Raw genomic sequence first — 12141 nt, 5'->3', positions numbered from 1 at the left:
TAATTAAATTAATTACATTTTCAAATTTAGTAATTTTTGAAAATTTAGTTATATTTTCAAAAAAGAATTCCTTGACAAATAACATATTGGGCATGGTTGGAGAAAGAATGTTGTCAATAATCTTAATTAACACTTAATTTTTATTTTATGAATCTGTAATCATAACAGTCTTTGAGATATTTGTTATCTTGTAAGAAATCGTTATATTTACCTACTAATATATACTTGGGCACCATTATTTATTATGACCTGGTGCCGATATGATAAACATTTTCAGACCTTCTGTAGAACGGCAAGAATAGCATAAATCGATTTAAGAAATATATATATATATGTTAATTCCTGTTTGATGCTTTACCTGTTTCCTGGCAACAGGTTCTGTAGAATGTTACCATTTTTTTTTTTTTTTTTTAATGGTCACATAATTCATAAAATGGTAATCATTAAAAGAAACACAAAAATTCTTGTATTATCATTTAGAACTCAATTTTATTTATTTATTTATTTTTTAACTTTTCATCCTTGCTTTAGTTTCTATGAAATATAATCAGAAAAATGGCGTTATGGTTTTCAACACCTACAGGAATCGTTAATCCAAGTTAAATTCCTTTTCGATTTATATGCACTTTATCATTAAATTTCATTAAACAATGTGATTGCCTTAAGGGATGCCATCACAGACTATGAAATCTGCAATGCCGAATTCAAATCTTTTGTAATCATTTACACTCTAACATTGCTGGGGGGAAAGGTATGAACCTGCAGCTTCCCTCTCCAGCTGTGGGTAAAAATAAGTTGTTTTCACTTAATTATATGCATTTAATTGTTTATATTGTTTTCAATAGTAAATCCCCTACCCACATCAAAGCTGATTTATTGTAAGATAAACGTACTAGAACCTTGAAAAGACATGAATGTCCTGAAGCCCTCAGTTACGAAAAAAAAATAAGTGAAAATTTTCCTATTAGATTTGTTTACGCTATCTTTATGTTGTTTTCTATAATAAATCCGGAATTTGGCTGACACTAAACTCTAACTCCGACTCTCACAAAAATTGTGCGTTCCAAACTTTTTTTTTTTACTCTTTTTACACTCCAAACAAGGCGTATTGCCACTTGGAACGTAAAGGGCCACTATTTGGGAATGTGTCTTACAGGGGACTGTGATGAGTTGAGCAAGGAGATGTCTGTTCACATTACATTTAAACTTCTGCAGGTTAGTGCAGTCATGTAAGCAGGAAACGGGGATGGAAATCCAAAGTTTAGCAGTTCAAGGGAAGAAACTTGGAGTAAAAGGCTTTCCGGCATTTATGGATCTTAACAGTTAAGAGGTGGGATTTTGCTGTTTGTCAGGTTAGTTGACTTGATCTATGTTGAAGGGATGTGCGTCTGAAGGTCTTATTTATAATCTTTTTTAATTCGATATTTTGTTTATATTCAAATTTCGAACAAAAATAAAAAATAGAAACACCCTATTAGAGGAGTATGAGTCTGTTCATATCGCTAGTTTTTTTTAAAAAAATAATCTTTGAGACAAATGTATTATGTCCCAAATTCAATGATTTGTGTTATATCAACGCTTTCCTTCTGGACTAGTTCATCTACAGAAGCCTTTAGGCTTTAGTTTATCCCACTATCCTTCTTGTAGCCAGTGTAGAAAATATGGTGTCATACTTTTTCGCAAGCGTATTGGTGCATCTGACTGATAGCTCAGTTTCATTGTTTACTTCCTATCCTTCATCTCTAAAAAACAAGGCCGATAGCCATTAGTCGCATGCTCTTTCGTGTAATGAATGAATGCGTGAATGTAGGATTGACATGAAATTCTTAAAGATAAACTAAAATGACCGAAAAATGGGCTGAAATGACTTCAATAAATAAAAAGTAAATGACTTAGAATGACTTTAATGAATTAAGGATGAATTGAATGACCTTAAGAATGACTTGAATGCTTAAAAAATAACTGGAATCCTTCAAAAACAACTTGAATGATCTGCAGAATGACTTGAATGGCTTTGAGACTGACTGGTTGTAAAGTGGGTGATCATTTTACATTAAATTAATACAGAAAAGTGATCCCCCACTTTATATCACAAAAATTATTTGATTTAGGGAATTTGAAATGTTATATTAGCTATGTGGCCAAGGAAAAGTTACAAACATAAGTACAGCATGTAGTAAGAACAGATACTACACTTTGATCTTGTTTATATATTTTATTGCTTTTAAAATTTTGAAAATACAATTAAGTAAAAAACAAAAGATTTTTAAACAACAAAATTAGGCACAAGGCCCTACTTTGATCTTGGCCAAAAGGCCAAAAAAAAGCTTAAAAAGCTAAGAACAGCATGTATTAACAACAGACCTTTGATCTTAACCAAAAAGGCCAAGCACAGTGTTACGGACAGACCGACGGAGTGACTTATAGTCGCTTGCACGCGACTAAAAATGCAGAATAGAAAGACGTCTCATTTTCACATTTAAAAACAACCTTATCTTCATTAGGGAAAAAGATTAGTAGTGGAATGAGTCCACATGTATAACCAGAGCACAAAGGTCAGGAAGTCCTGCTCAAGTAGAAAAGTTCATGTATATGTATTATATTGAAGTCCATCCAACAGTAGCCATACTGGATTATTTATCTCTTCGTTTAAGTCAAACCCAAGTCCAGAGCCCCAAGAGATGCATAGGCAGATGATAGTAATATTTCTATAATTCTGTCTTCAATGGTTCTTTCCAAAGTAGAATTGCTAGTTTTAAAGATTTGTGACATTTCAGTGTTTTCCTTCTCCTAGATTAGTTGTCTGATAAAAGCTTGAGTATATAGTCTGTCCTGCTATTTTATTACAACAAAGATGTATTCTGTTTCTCTCACGGTAAGAGGACAACTGTCTTTACAGTTCTGCTTGGATACATTATTTACGATATGTTGTCTCCCCCCCCCCCATCCCCATCTAAAATGGTAAAACCATCTTTCAGAAACGATGCTGCAAACTAAATGGAGTTTATGTTCAGTTTTTGTTGTAAGAAATCCGTCATGTACAGTGGCGTTGCTGAAGGACATCATGCGATCTTTTCCTATTCAAATTCGGTCTTCAGTTTACTGTAACTGCATTCACCTAGGGTGGAAGAAGTTGAGTCGGTTTCAAATGAGTTCACCACATCCCGCATCAAGGTGGTCCACCTACGCTGATCAGCAGTTAAGTCCACGGCATGCTTCAGCCATCCCCATTTCCAGCAATGAACACCAAAAATGGATTGGCACAATGAAGACACGCACATGTACAGTCTTCTATTTAACATTTAAAAGATCTCTTCACATGTGTGCTTTCTGCATTTGATCAGGCTATACATGTTAACTGTCCGATCTTTGAGCTAGAATTAAAGTGTAGTGTCTGTTTTGTCTTCGGTCATAGGAGTAATCCTCCATGTTTGGGATAATATTTATTTTTCTTTCAATTTAAAGTTATGGAGCTAGATTCTCCCCCCTCATTCAGAAGAGATTTCATTTTTACTTTGCTCTCATCAGTGACTAAAAACAAGGATTGTGTACATGACCACCACCACCACCACCTCCACCCGATTACTGAAAGTCGGAGGAAAAAAAATCAAGAAATGAAGATATTTCCAAACATGAATTTCAGAAGTTTATTTACCTTATTCTCAGAAAGCTATTTACTTGCTATTCGATGAGGACAGAGTTGATACAAGGCTTTTGTGTGTGTGTGTGTGTGTGTGGAAAATCCAGTTTTTCCCTAAAATTTTGGATCTGACAAAAATAAAAATTGCTTCAATCTAGAAAGATTTCTCCATTACTGAGGACAGAACAGATGAAAGTGTAGCATCAGAGCAGATAATACACTTTGCTCCTAGTGGAACGGACAAATTAGTAAGCATTTACCTCCCTCCCTGTGGTCAGAAGGTGAAGATTGAAAAGCCAGCACACAACAGGTGAAAATGCCTGCGCAGTCCTGTCGGCATTCTTTATGGCAATTATTAATAAACTAACCCCTTCTCAAATATAGAAAGTAAAGTCTGGGACGGTGGACCTCCTAGAGCTGCACAGAACCGTACCCAATAAGTAGTCAGTCAGAATGATCAACCAATCTAATAGGTTCAAAATGTCTATCATATATTCAATGAAATATGCTTGAAAGAACAGTTTTGTTGCATCTATGATAAAATTCTCGGATCAGATATCTTTGCATTTCTGAATTTTTGAAATGAGGATTGATAATCAAACTGCTGTCCTCATTGTGAGATTATTTTCACAATGTTTTGGTTGATGTAACCTTCAACCTTCTGCATGTGTATCTTATTGAACTCTGTGAATCTTTCAGTCGAACTCTGGGAATCCGTTTGGAATTTCAGACGGAACCCTTTATTTAATCTACATGAGTAGCATGCCCCCGTTCCATCAGCCATGACCTGATAGAAGTCCCAAGTAATTTACAATTGTATTTTGAGTGTTGCCTACACTAAGGATTGAACCTTCAATGTCCAGAAAAGTGTAACGTTTACAACTGAATTTCACCAAGGACTTTATCCATTACACCATGGGTCCACAAGATCAAGATATTTTAATAAATTAAAATTTTTACATAGGGGGGAAAGGGATCCCAAACTTGTTCTTAGTTGTTGCAATGTTCTCTCTGATCAGGTTGAGCTAGATTTTTTTCTGTACTACATCCCAAATTATGGGGATAGAACATTTCGGTTTGGCCGCGGTTATTTTTAAGTTCTTTTTTTAATCAAATAAAATTTTTTTCTTTTAATTTTTATTGCAATTTTATTTAAAGAAAAAATATCTTTGTTTACTAAATTAATGTTAAAAGATAGATGCGCTAATTTGATGCCAAATCTCCTTCCCCTCACACACACACTCCAGATCAGCCAAGCCGAAGCGGTGACATCAAAATGTACCAAACCCCAAATTATGGCAACCATGTATGGAAGCCCTGAGCAAGGTCACACTAGATGGCTAACCAATCTTAATTTTGTCTAAGGCCGATCACCTGTTGATCTGTAATGACTGTTATAAAGATCATCTTCTATCCACTGATACGTTCGTGCCACCCAGTCAGAAAGGTAGACAAGATTAGCTCCCCTTTCGGGCATCAAGCTGCATGCCCAAACCATTGAAGACGTTGTATTGCAGCAACTGATGAAATTTGAACAAGTGCAGGACTACTGTATCCTTTTCCATGTAAATTTCTATCACCTTTTCCTAAATGGCAATTGAAGCACACTATAAGAAACTATTTCAACGCTGACTTTGATTGAATTGAAAGTGGGTCATTCAGGATCACTGGACCTTGGAATATGCTTCCAAAAGAAATAACTAGGCAACAAAGGTGGATTTTGACGTGCTGAGCTACTATAATCTCTTTTTTTGGAAATTTCTGCCAGCCTTTTCCTACAATTGAAGCATGTTCGTTTTATTTTTTGTCAGATTTATTGAATTGAATTTCAACAGGAAAGATGGCAGGAACTTTAAATTAAGTTGTTATTGGTTGAAGGCGAACAATAGATCTTTATTTGAATTTCACTTTTGTTTTCACCTTTTCTGAAAGTAAAAATTCTCGGTAGATACAGTTACTATCTATTGTACTGAATGTGATTTTTTTTTCTTATATCCTTTAATAACACAAAATACATGTTAAAAAAAATACTTTAAATCTGGGATTGAGCTATGTTTAGAAAAAAATTAGGGTGTTTTTAACCGAACATGTCATCTCTCTGTCTTATATCTCTGTGTTATCTCTCTCTCTCTTTATGCTATCTATCTCTCTCTTTATGCTATCTATCTCTCTCTTTATGCTATCTATCTCTCTCTTTATGCTCTCTCTCTCTCTCTCTCTTTATGCTCTCTCTCTCTCTTTATGCTCTCTCTCTCTCTCTCTCTCTCTCTCTCTCTCTCTCTCTCTCTCTGTCTTTGCTATCTCTCTATTATTTTTACAAAAATTCCCGTTGCGCCTCCAGGGGCTGAAGAGGTAAAAAATGACACATTTTGCACCATAACTTTTGATCCATCCATTAGATTTTTTTTTAAAACGTAGCTAAAATGTGGAGCCCATTGTTCTTTATATAAATCCAATATGGGTGACCCTGGCAAAATTTTGGTTCACGTCCCCAGAGACTTTAAGTGCTAAAAACGCCTCTTTTTATGGCTCTTTTTTCATATTTCTCAACAAAAACTTGATATGTCTGACTATATAGTGGTTTTTCACTGTTGTCAACTCAAATATACATGTGTCAAGGCCTGAAACTGCACTGTTATCCATTTACACCGGGTTTCGGCATCCCCAGAGGCTCAAAAAGGTCAAAAATGCCAAAAATGACCAAAAATGACACTTTTTGCCCCACAGCGTTTGATTCATCCATTAGATTTTCCTGAAACTTGGCCAAAATGTGGAGACCATTGTTCTTAATATAAATTCAGTACAGGTGACCCTGGCAAAAATCTTGTTCGCATCCGTCTGAGACTTTTAGGGCTTAAAAAACGTGCCTTCCTAGGAGCTCAAATGGGGTCACAAATGCCCCAAAATTACAAAACTTTTGCTCCATCCATTAGATTTTTCTGAAACTTGGCAAAAATGTGAAGGCAACGTTGGCCCTTCATACTTCTCACATTCATCATTTCTTCACATTTTTTGTGGCGTCATCTCACACACAGTGTAAGAGACCATGCGTGCGCCTTGTGTTATTTATTTATTTTTTTTGAGGTTTAGGACAAGAATTTTTAGGGTCTTATGATGGAGTATCCAACTTAGTGTTATTTGACATAGCAACAACCTAAGAAAGTGCGCCATTTCTCATATAAGCTAGTGTGTAATTATGCCGCAGAAATCTTATTTGGGTTTCAAATACTATGTTATCTTAACTATATGGTCGGTTCATTTGCCGGGTGAAGTATTCTTAGTATATATGTAATGAGTCTTAAAAACCGGCTTAGGTCTGATGACCTCAGAGGAAAATGAAACCTTAACAGTATAAGGTGATGTGTGCAGCATAGGAGACTTCAATGGTATGGCCACATTGAAAGAATGGATGAAACTTTTTGGGTTAGTATATGTACAACAGTTGAGGTAGTAGGCTCAACTTCCAAGGGAAAACGTAGGCAGAAGTGATAAAGATGCGACTCTAGAGAAAAAAAAATGGATAAAGACCTGGCTAGAGAAAGATCCGTTTGTAAGTCAATTTATAAAAACTGTCCAGCACATTCCAACATGTAAAACGGACATTAAACTGATGATGATGATGCTAGTCCAATCTAATCATCATCATTGTCATCATCATATACATAAATCTGGAGATTCTATTGTTGACCTTTGTTTCCCCAATATTTCTTTCATCAGAATTCTTTCTAGAAAGACATCAGGTTCATATGGAAGGGACCACGTGAAGGTTGTCAACATCCTAAATGAAAGTAATTTTTGTGGAACGAACTGGATTCGAACTTGGAACATCCAGATCGTCAGTCAGTGTCATTAACCACTCGACCATTGTCCCCTCCCTTAAGTCTAGTAATATTCAACCAGCAATGGCAATTGTCATATAGATGTAGAATCTGTTGTATAAAGGGAATTTGTCTGTATGTTTATATGTTCAGCTAAAAGTCCAAAACTACTAACCAAATATCCACAAAGTTTATATTTTTGTCATCAGCATTGCCTCAGATGTATAATATCTAAAATGTTTTTTAAAAAATCATTTAGGAAGAGGTCAAATGGATATTTATTTCATTTAATGCTGTCAAGATGTCCATACATGTTTTAATGTTGCTATATAAAGGGAAGTAAATCTGTGTGTTTTTTTTTTTTAGTTCTTTATCTATGCTGAATTGAGTTACCTATGTGTGTATATCCCGAGAGGAGAATAGGCTAAACGAAGTAGAAAGACGAGGGGGGGGGAAGGAAAACTGGGTAGGAGGGGAAAGAGATGGATAAAATAAAGATTCAAGTGATAAGACATTAATCCGTGAATGTGATAGATACAAAACAAAATCATGATAAACAGGAAGTAATTGTGACGACTGGTTTTATTTTAGACTTGGATAGTATTTAGGAGAGCTGGAACAATGTTTATAGCAAAATTCCATGTTTCTATTGTAGTTCCATAAACATATCAAGTTGAAGTTTTGGGTTATTCCAGCCCAATTCATCCAGCCCCGACACACCCCCTCTTGGATTTTTTTCATATTTACACCATACAAACTTTGGGTTAAAACTAAGAGAAATCTGCAATTTCAGCCCAGTTGGATTTCAGGAACATATTTTTTTTCACAGTTGGTTTCGGCCTGGAAATCAAAAATTGCTATCTCATGACGTAGAATTTTCGACCCCCGGCGTTTTACAAAATTTGCATTTTTGTTGCAAAAAATAAAGCTCTGGAGCTAAATATTCACACATATAAGGTTTTGAGGGCAAGGAATCCAAAAATCATGGTTAGAAAGATGGCAAATGAGAGGAAGTACCTTATTTTTACCATTTTAGGTGGTGCCGCAGCACTTTTTTAGAGCTTGTTTGGGGCGATATTTTATTGAGAAAAAAACATAACTGTGGTGCTTTGCCAGACTTCTCCTTTGGATTTTTAAAGTGACAATGGGTTGGAAATTACAAAAATCAAATAAAACCTTTCGGCATATTTGACATTTCCAGACACTAAAGCCTCAAAATTGGCATTTTTATAAAAATTTAAGGATTTTTTGGTGAATTTGGCAACAATCTAATCTTAAGTTATGATCAATATCTAGAGCTGAAAAAAGACTTGGATCGACCCATTATAGCCCATTTTCATAATATAATGTCAAATTACATCATATAAAAGGATATGGACCCCTACTTCACAGTCAAAATGGACAAAAAAATAGTCGAAAATAAAAGACTGATGCATAATCTAGTTTATCATTAGAAAAACTGTCAAACAAATATAAAACAGACATTTGTTATAACTCCAACTATCGACTTAATCTGTCAAAATAGTTCTGAGTCTTATTTTTCTCCTCCTTGGTGATGAAATATGTTCTACCATTCACTGAAATACTTGGGGTCTGCACTCTCATAACGACCTTGCTTAGTGGAATATAGCCTCTATCCCTATTAGTTGGCCAGTGGAATTGATGTGATGGTCCATGTGGATGCAGGAATTTGCAAGTAAGATCTTTCTCTTCCCTGTTGACACTCTCAATCAATGCTAACCACCAATACCCATCAAAAATGCAAGTAATGTAGTCATTGCATTTGAGCAACTCCAGAGTTTCATCTAGCGGCGTAGGCATGTCCAGGAAAGAATGGTCGATAAAGATCGTTGTGTCAGCACTCAGTTGCTTGCCCTGAATAGTAAACTGAGAAGTTGGTTTGAAATAGTGACAGCTCCTTGTACCAGGCACAGTATCTCCCAGTTTATATCTCATTTGAAGTTTCTCTCGAACTGAAACCATGTCTTCTTTGTCGATCTTTAGAAACATGATACCAGTGATCGATGATCTGCAAAAGTCTGCAACAGCATGAAAAGTGAGTATTTGGTCTTTTATTGGCCTTTGCAAGCTGGCACGGAGAACTTTGCGTTTGACAGCCCCACCAATTCCATCACAGGGTGATTTGCCATGGCTAGTTGCAAAAAATGCCCAAGTTGCATCAATTCCAAAATCTGATGAGTGATGGCAAAGGTTAATAAATGCTTTGAAGTTTTTATATTGGGCAGCACAGCCATCGCTGAAGTACTCTACACTCTTGATCCAGGGAAATTTCTCTTTGATGTACAACATCACCATTCTTTGCAGTTCATGCACAAAACAGGTGTCATGCTCAAGGTCATCTGAAATGATGCATAATGAGATCTGTTGAAGTTTACCATTGTTATCTTTGTAATAAATTACCACTGGATGTATGGTACACTGGTCTTTGTTCCAGTGATATCCCTGGATCTCATCTTGCACCACGTAGTGATAATTTTCCGCAAAGTCCAAGAGAAGTATACATTCGGTCTCAGTTATTTCTTCTCTTCTCTTTTTTAGATACTGCGCTTGGCTCTTTGCTGTGAAGGAATGGGTCGTTAGATTATCAACATTGTATACCAATATCTCTATGAAGTAATCTACATCAGCCATCTGTGTCCGTAGCATTGTCCTATCCACACTCTCCCACTGACTATATGACATCTCACTGTCAATTTCCAATTCAGTAAATTTATCTCTGATATACTTCTCTAGAGCAGGGAAACCTGGGCAGTTAGGACAACGGTGGACCATACATTCAAGACTATTGGTGTCGCAAACTACCAAGGCCATCAAATCTTTGTAAGTGATATTAAAATTGGGATTTTCAGTTGGTACATTAGCAGCACTCTCATCTCTGGATTCTTCAGCTTTCCTTCTGAGCTGAGTCTTGACAGTTGAAACAAAGCAGTCAACAAGCAATTTGGTATTTTGATGGTGGGTGCAAACACAAACTGAATGAGAACCTGATGTCAAGACGGTGACGCACCATTTTGGACGGAGCTCACAGAACTTTGAAAGACCTATTTTGTGTTCAGGATAGCTTTCTTTGTAAGCTACATAAAGCTCCTTAAGATTGCATAATAGGAGCCGTTTCTGGACATGAACTTTATTACCAATGCTCACAAAATCTTTCCCTCCAGGCATTAACCGTGAAAATTCATTGTCCTCATAGAAAGCCAAGACAGAATTGATAACCTCTTTTGAGAGACCTCTCCCCTTCTTTTTCTGTGGCAATGAAAGAATACCTCGATCCTTTTTCAGTTGCCGTGCTTCACGTACTATATATTCAGAGACATTGAAATATTCAGACACCTCTTTTCGAGACTAACTTTCCGGAGCTAAAGTCATCAACTGGATCCTCTCACTGGTTTTCATTTCTTTATTCTCAAGTTTGTCCTTCATTGCATCCAACAAACAATCATAATCTTTTGCCTTTGCCACTAAATCCGTTTGACTCGTTTGGCTGCTAATAGGGCTTCCTAATTCAGGGCTAGAGATGTTAAGGACTTTGGCAGCTGCCTCTACTTGCATTTCATAGTTTCTTTCTAATTTCTCTCTGACAATATTGATTTTTGTGTGCTTCTGCATTCTACCGGTTTTTATAGGGGATATATCAAACATCATTAGACTGTCATTCAGTTTCTCTCTCTTTTGTTCAATTTGCGACTCATTTTCAAGGTCTTGGTTGTCACTTCCTTCTGTTTCACTTGTATCTTCTAACTTCTTTTAAGTTTAACATTTTTTTTTCAGAATCGTTTTTGAAATTGGAAATTAGGCTAATAATTTAGATCATTTCATTTAGATCAGGTCACTTTTATTATTTTGGAATTTCTTAAGAATTTTATAGGGGTTACTCTCAAGGACATCCCTGAAAAAAATTATTTTGTAAATTTATGATTTTTTGACACTATATGATAGGTTAAAAATATTCAGGAAGCTGGAAGATCTGAGCAAAAAATTGCATTTTCAGAAAGATATAGACGAAAGTTTTAAAAGTTGGATCAAAATACTGTGGTATTTTGAGGGTTAAAATGTTTCTGAAGAAGTTTTCTAATAAAAATTGTTGGATTGAGATAGTACTAAAAGTTTAAGATTTTTACCATCCTATTACTAGTTTCTTATTAAAAAAATAGCATACTTTTATCATAACTTGGTGTTTTCAACCCTTATCAATTAATTTTGAAGACTGTAGGCCTGTGAAATTGTTGAAATTGTTATCAGAACTTTTTAGTATCTGGCTTACTTGCAAATTTATTCCAAAATTAAGGTATGATGTCAGTTTAGCAAATGTCTAAATTAATTATTACATCTAATAGGGAAGGGAATATTTTTCATTATCATCGAAAATAGACCTGACTTTCAACAGAAACTGTGAGTGAACGGAACAAGAACTTTTTAACATTTTTGGTCCAGCGGTAATTTATTGTGTCTAGAAAAAATATATGAAAAAAAAAATGCATTACCATATCAGCCACACCCTCTTTTATTGGATTTTGGGGCATGTGGGTAAAAAATCCAAAAACCCTTAATATCTCTATAAGGATTCACTTTTTAGCAAATCTGATGCCATTTTTGGATTCCTTGGGTCAAAATACTTACCTGTGCAAATTTTTAGAGCCATAGGATCTTTCAATCAGAAAA

General features: G+C 35.5%; 2 protein-coding genes across 3 annotated transcripts in view; one reads left to right on the top strand and one right to left on the bottom strand.

Moving 5' to 3' along the window:
* LOC145243933 (uncharacterized) overlaps window positions 1-12141 on the top strand; it is a 409975-nt gene that overhangs the window by 122987 nt on the left and 274847 nt on the right. The window lies entirely within an intron of this gene.
* Window positions 8145-10819, bottom strand: LOC145243932 (uncharacterized). The gene has a single exon (XM_080107057.1). It carries the CDS (start codon window positions 10642-10644, stop codon window positions 8959-8961), a length of 1686 nt encoding a protein of 561 aa, XP_079963183.1. The 5' UTR covers window positions 10645-10819; the 3' UTR covers window positions 8145-8958.

The sequence above is a fragment of the Euprymna scolopes genome, chromosome 22 (assembly GCF_053919585.1).
Source record: "Euprymna scolopes isolate OS-2025 chromosome 22, ASM5391958v1, whole genome shotgun sequence".
Classification (NCBI taxonomy): domain Eukaryota; kingdom Metazoa; phylum Mollusca; class Cephalopoda; order Sepiida; family Sepiolidae; genus Euprymna; species Euprymna scolopes.
The sequence above is the reverse complement of the archived record's forward strand: the minus strand, read 5'-3'. Positions and strand labels throughout refer to the sequence as shown.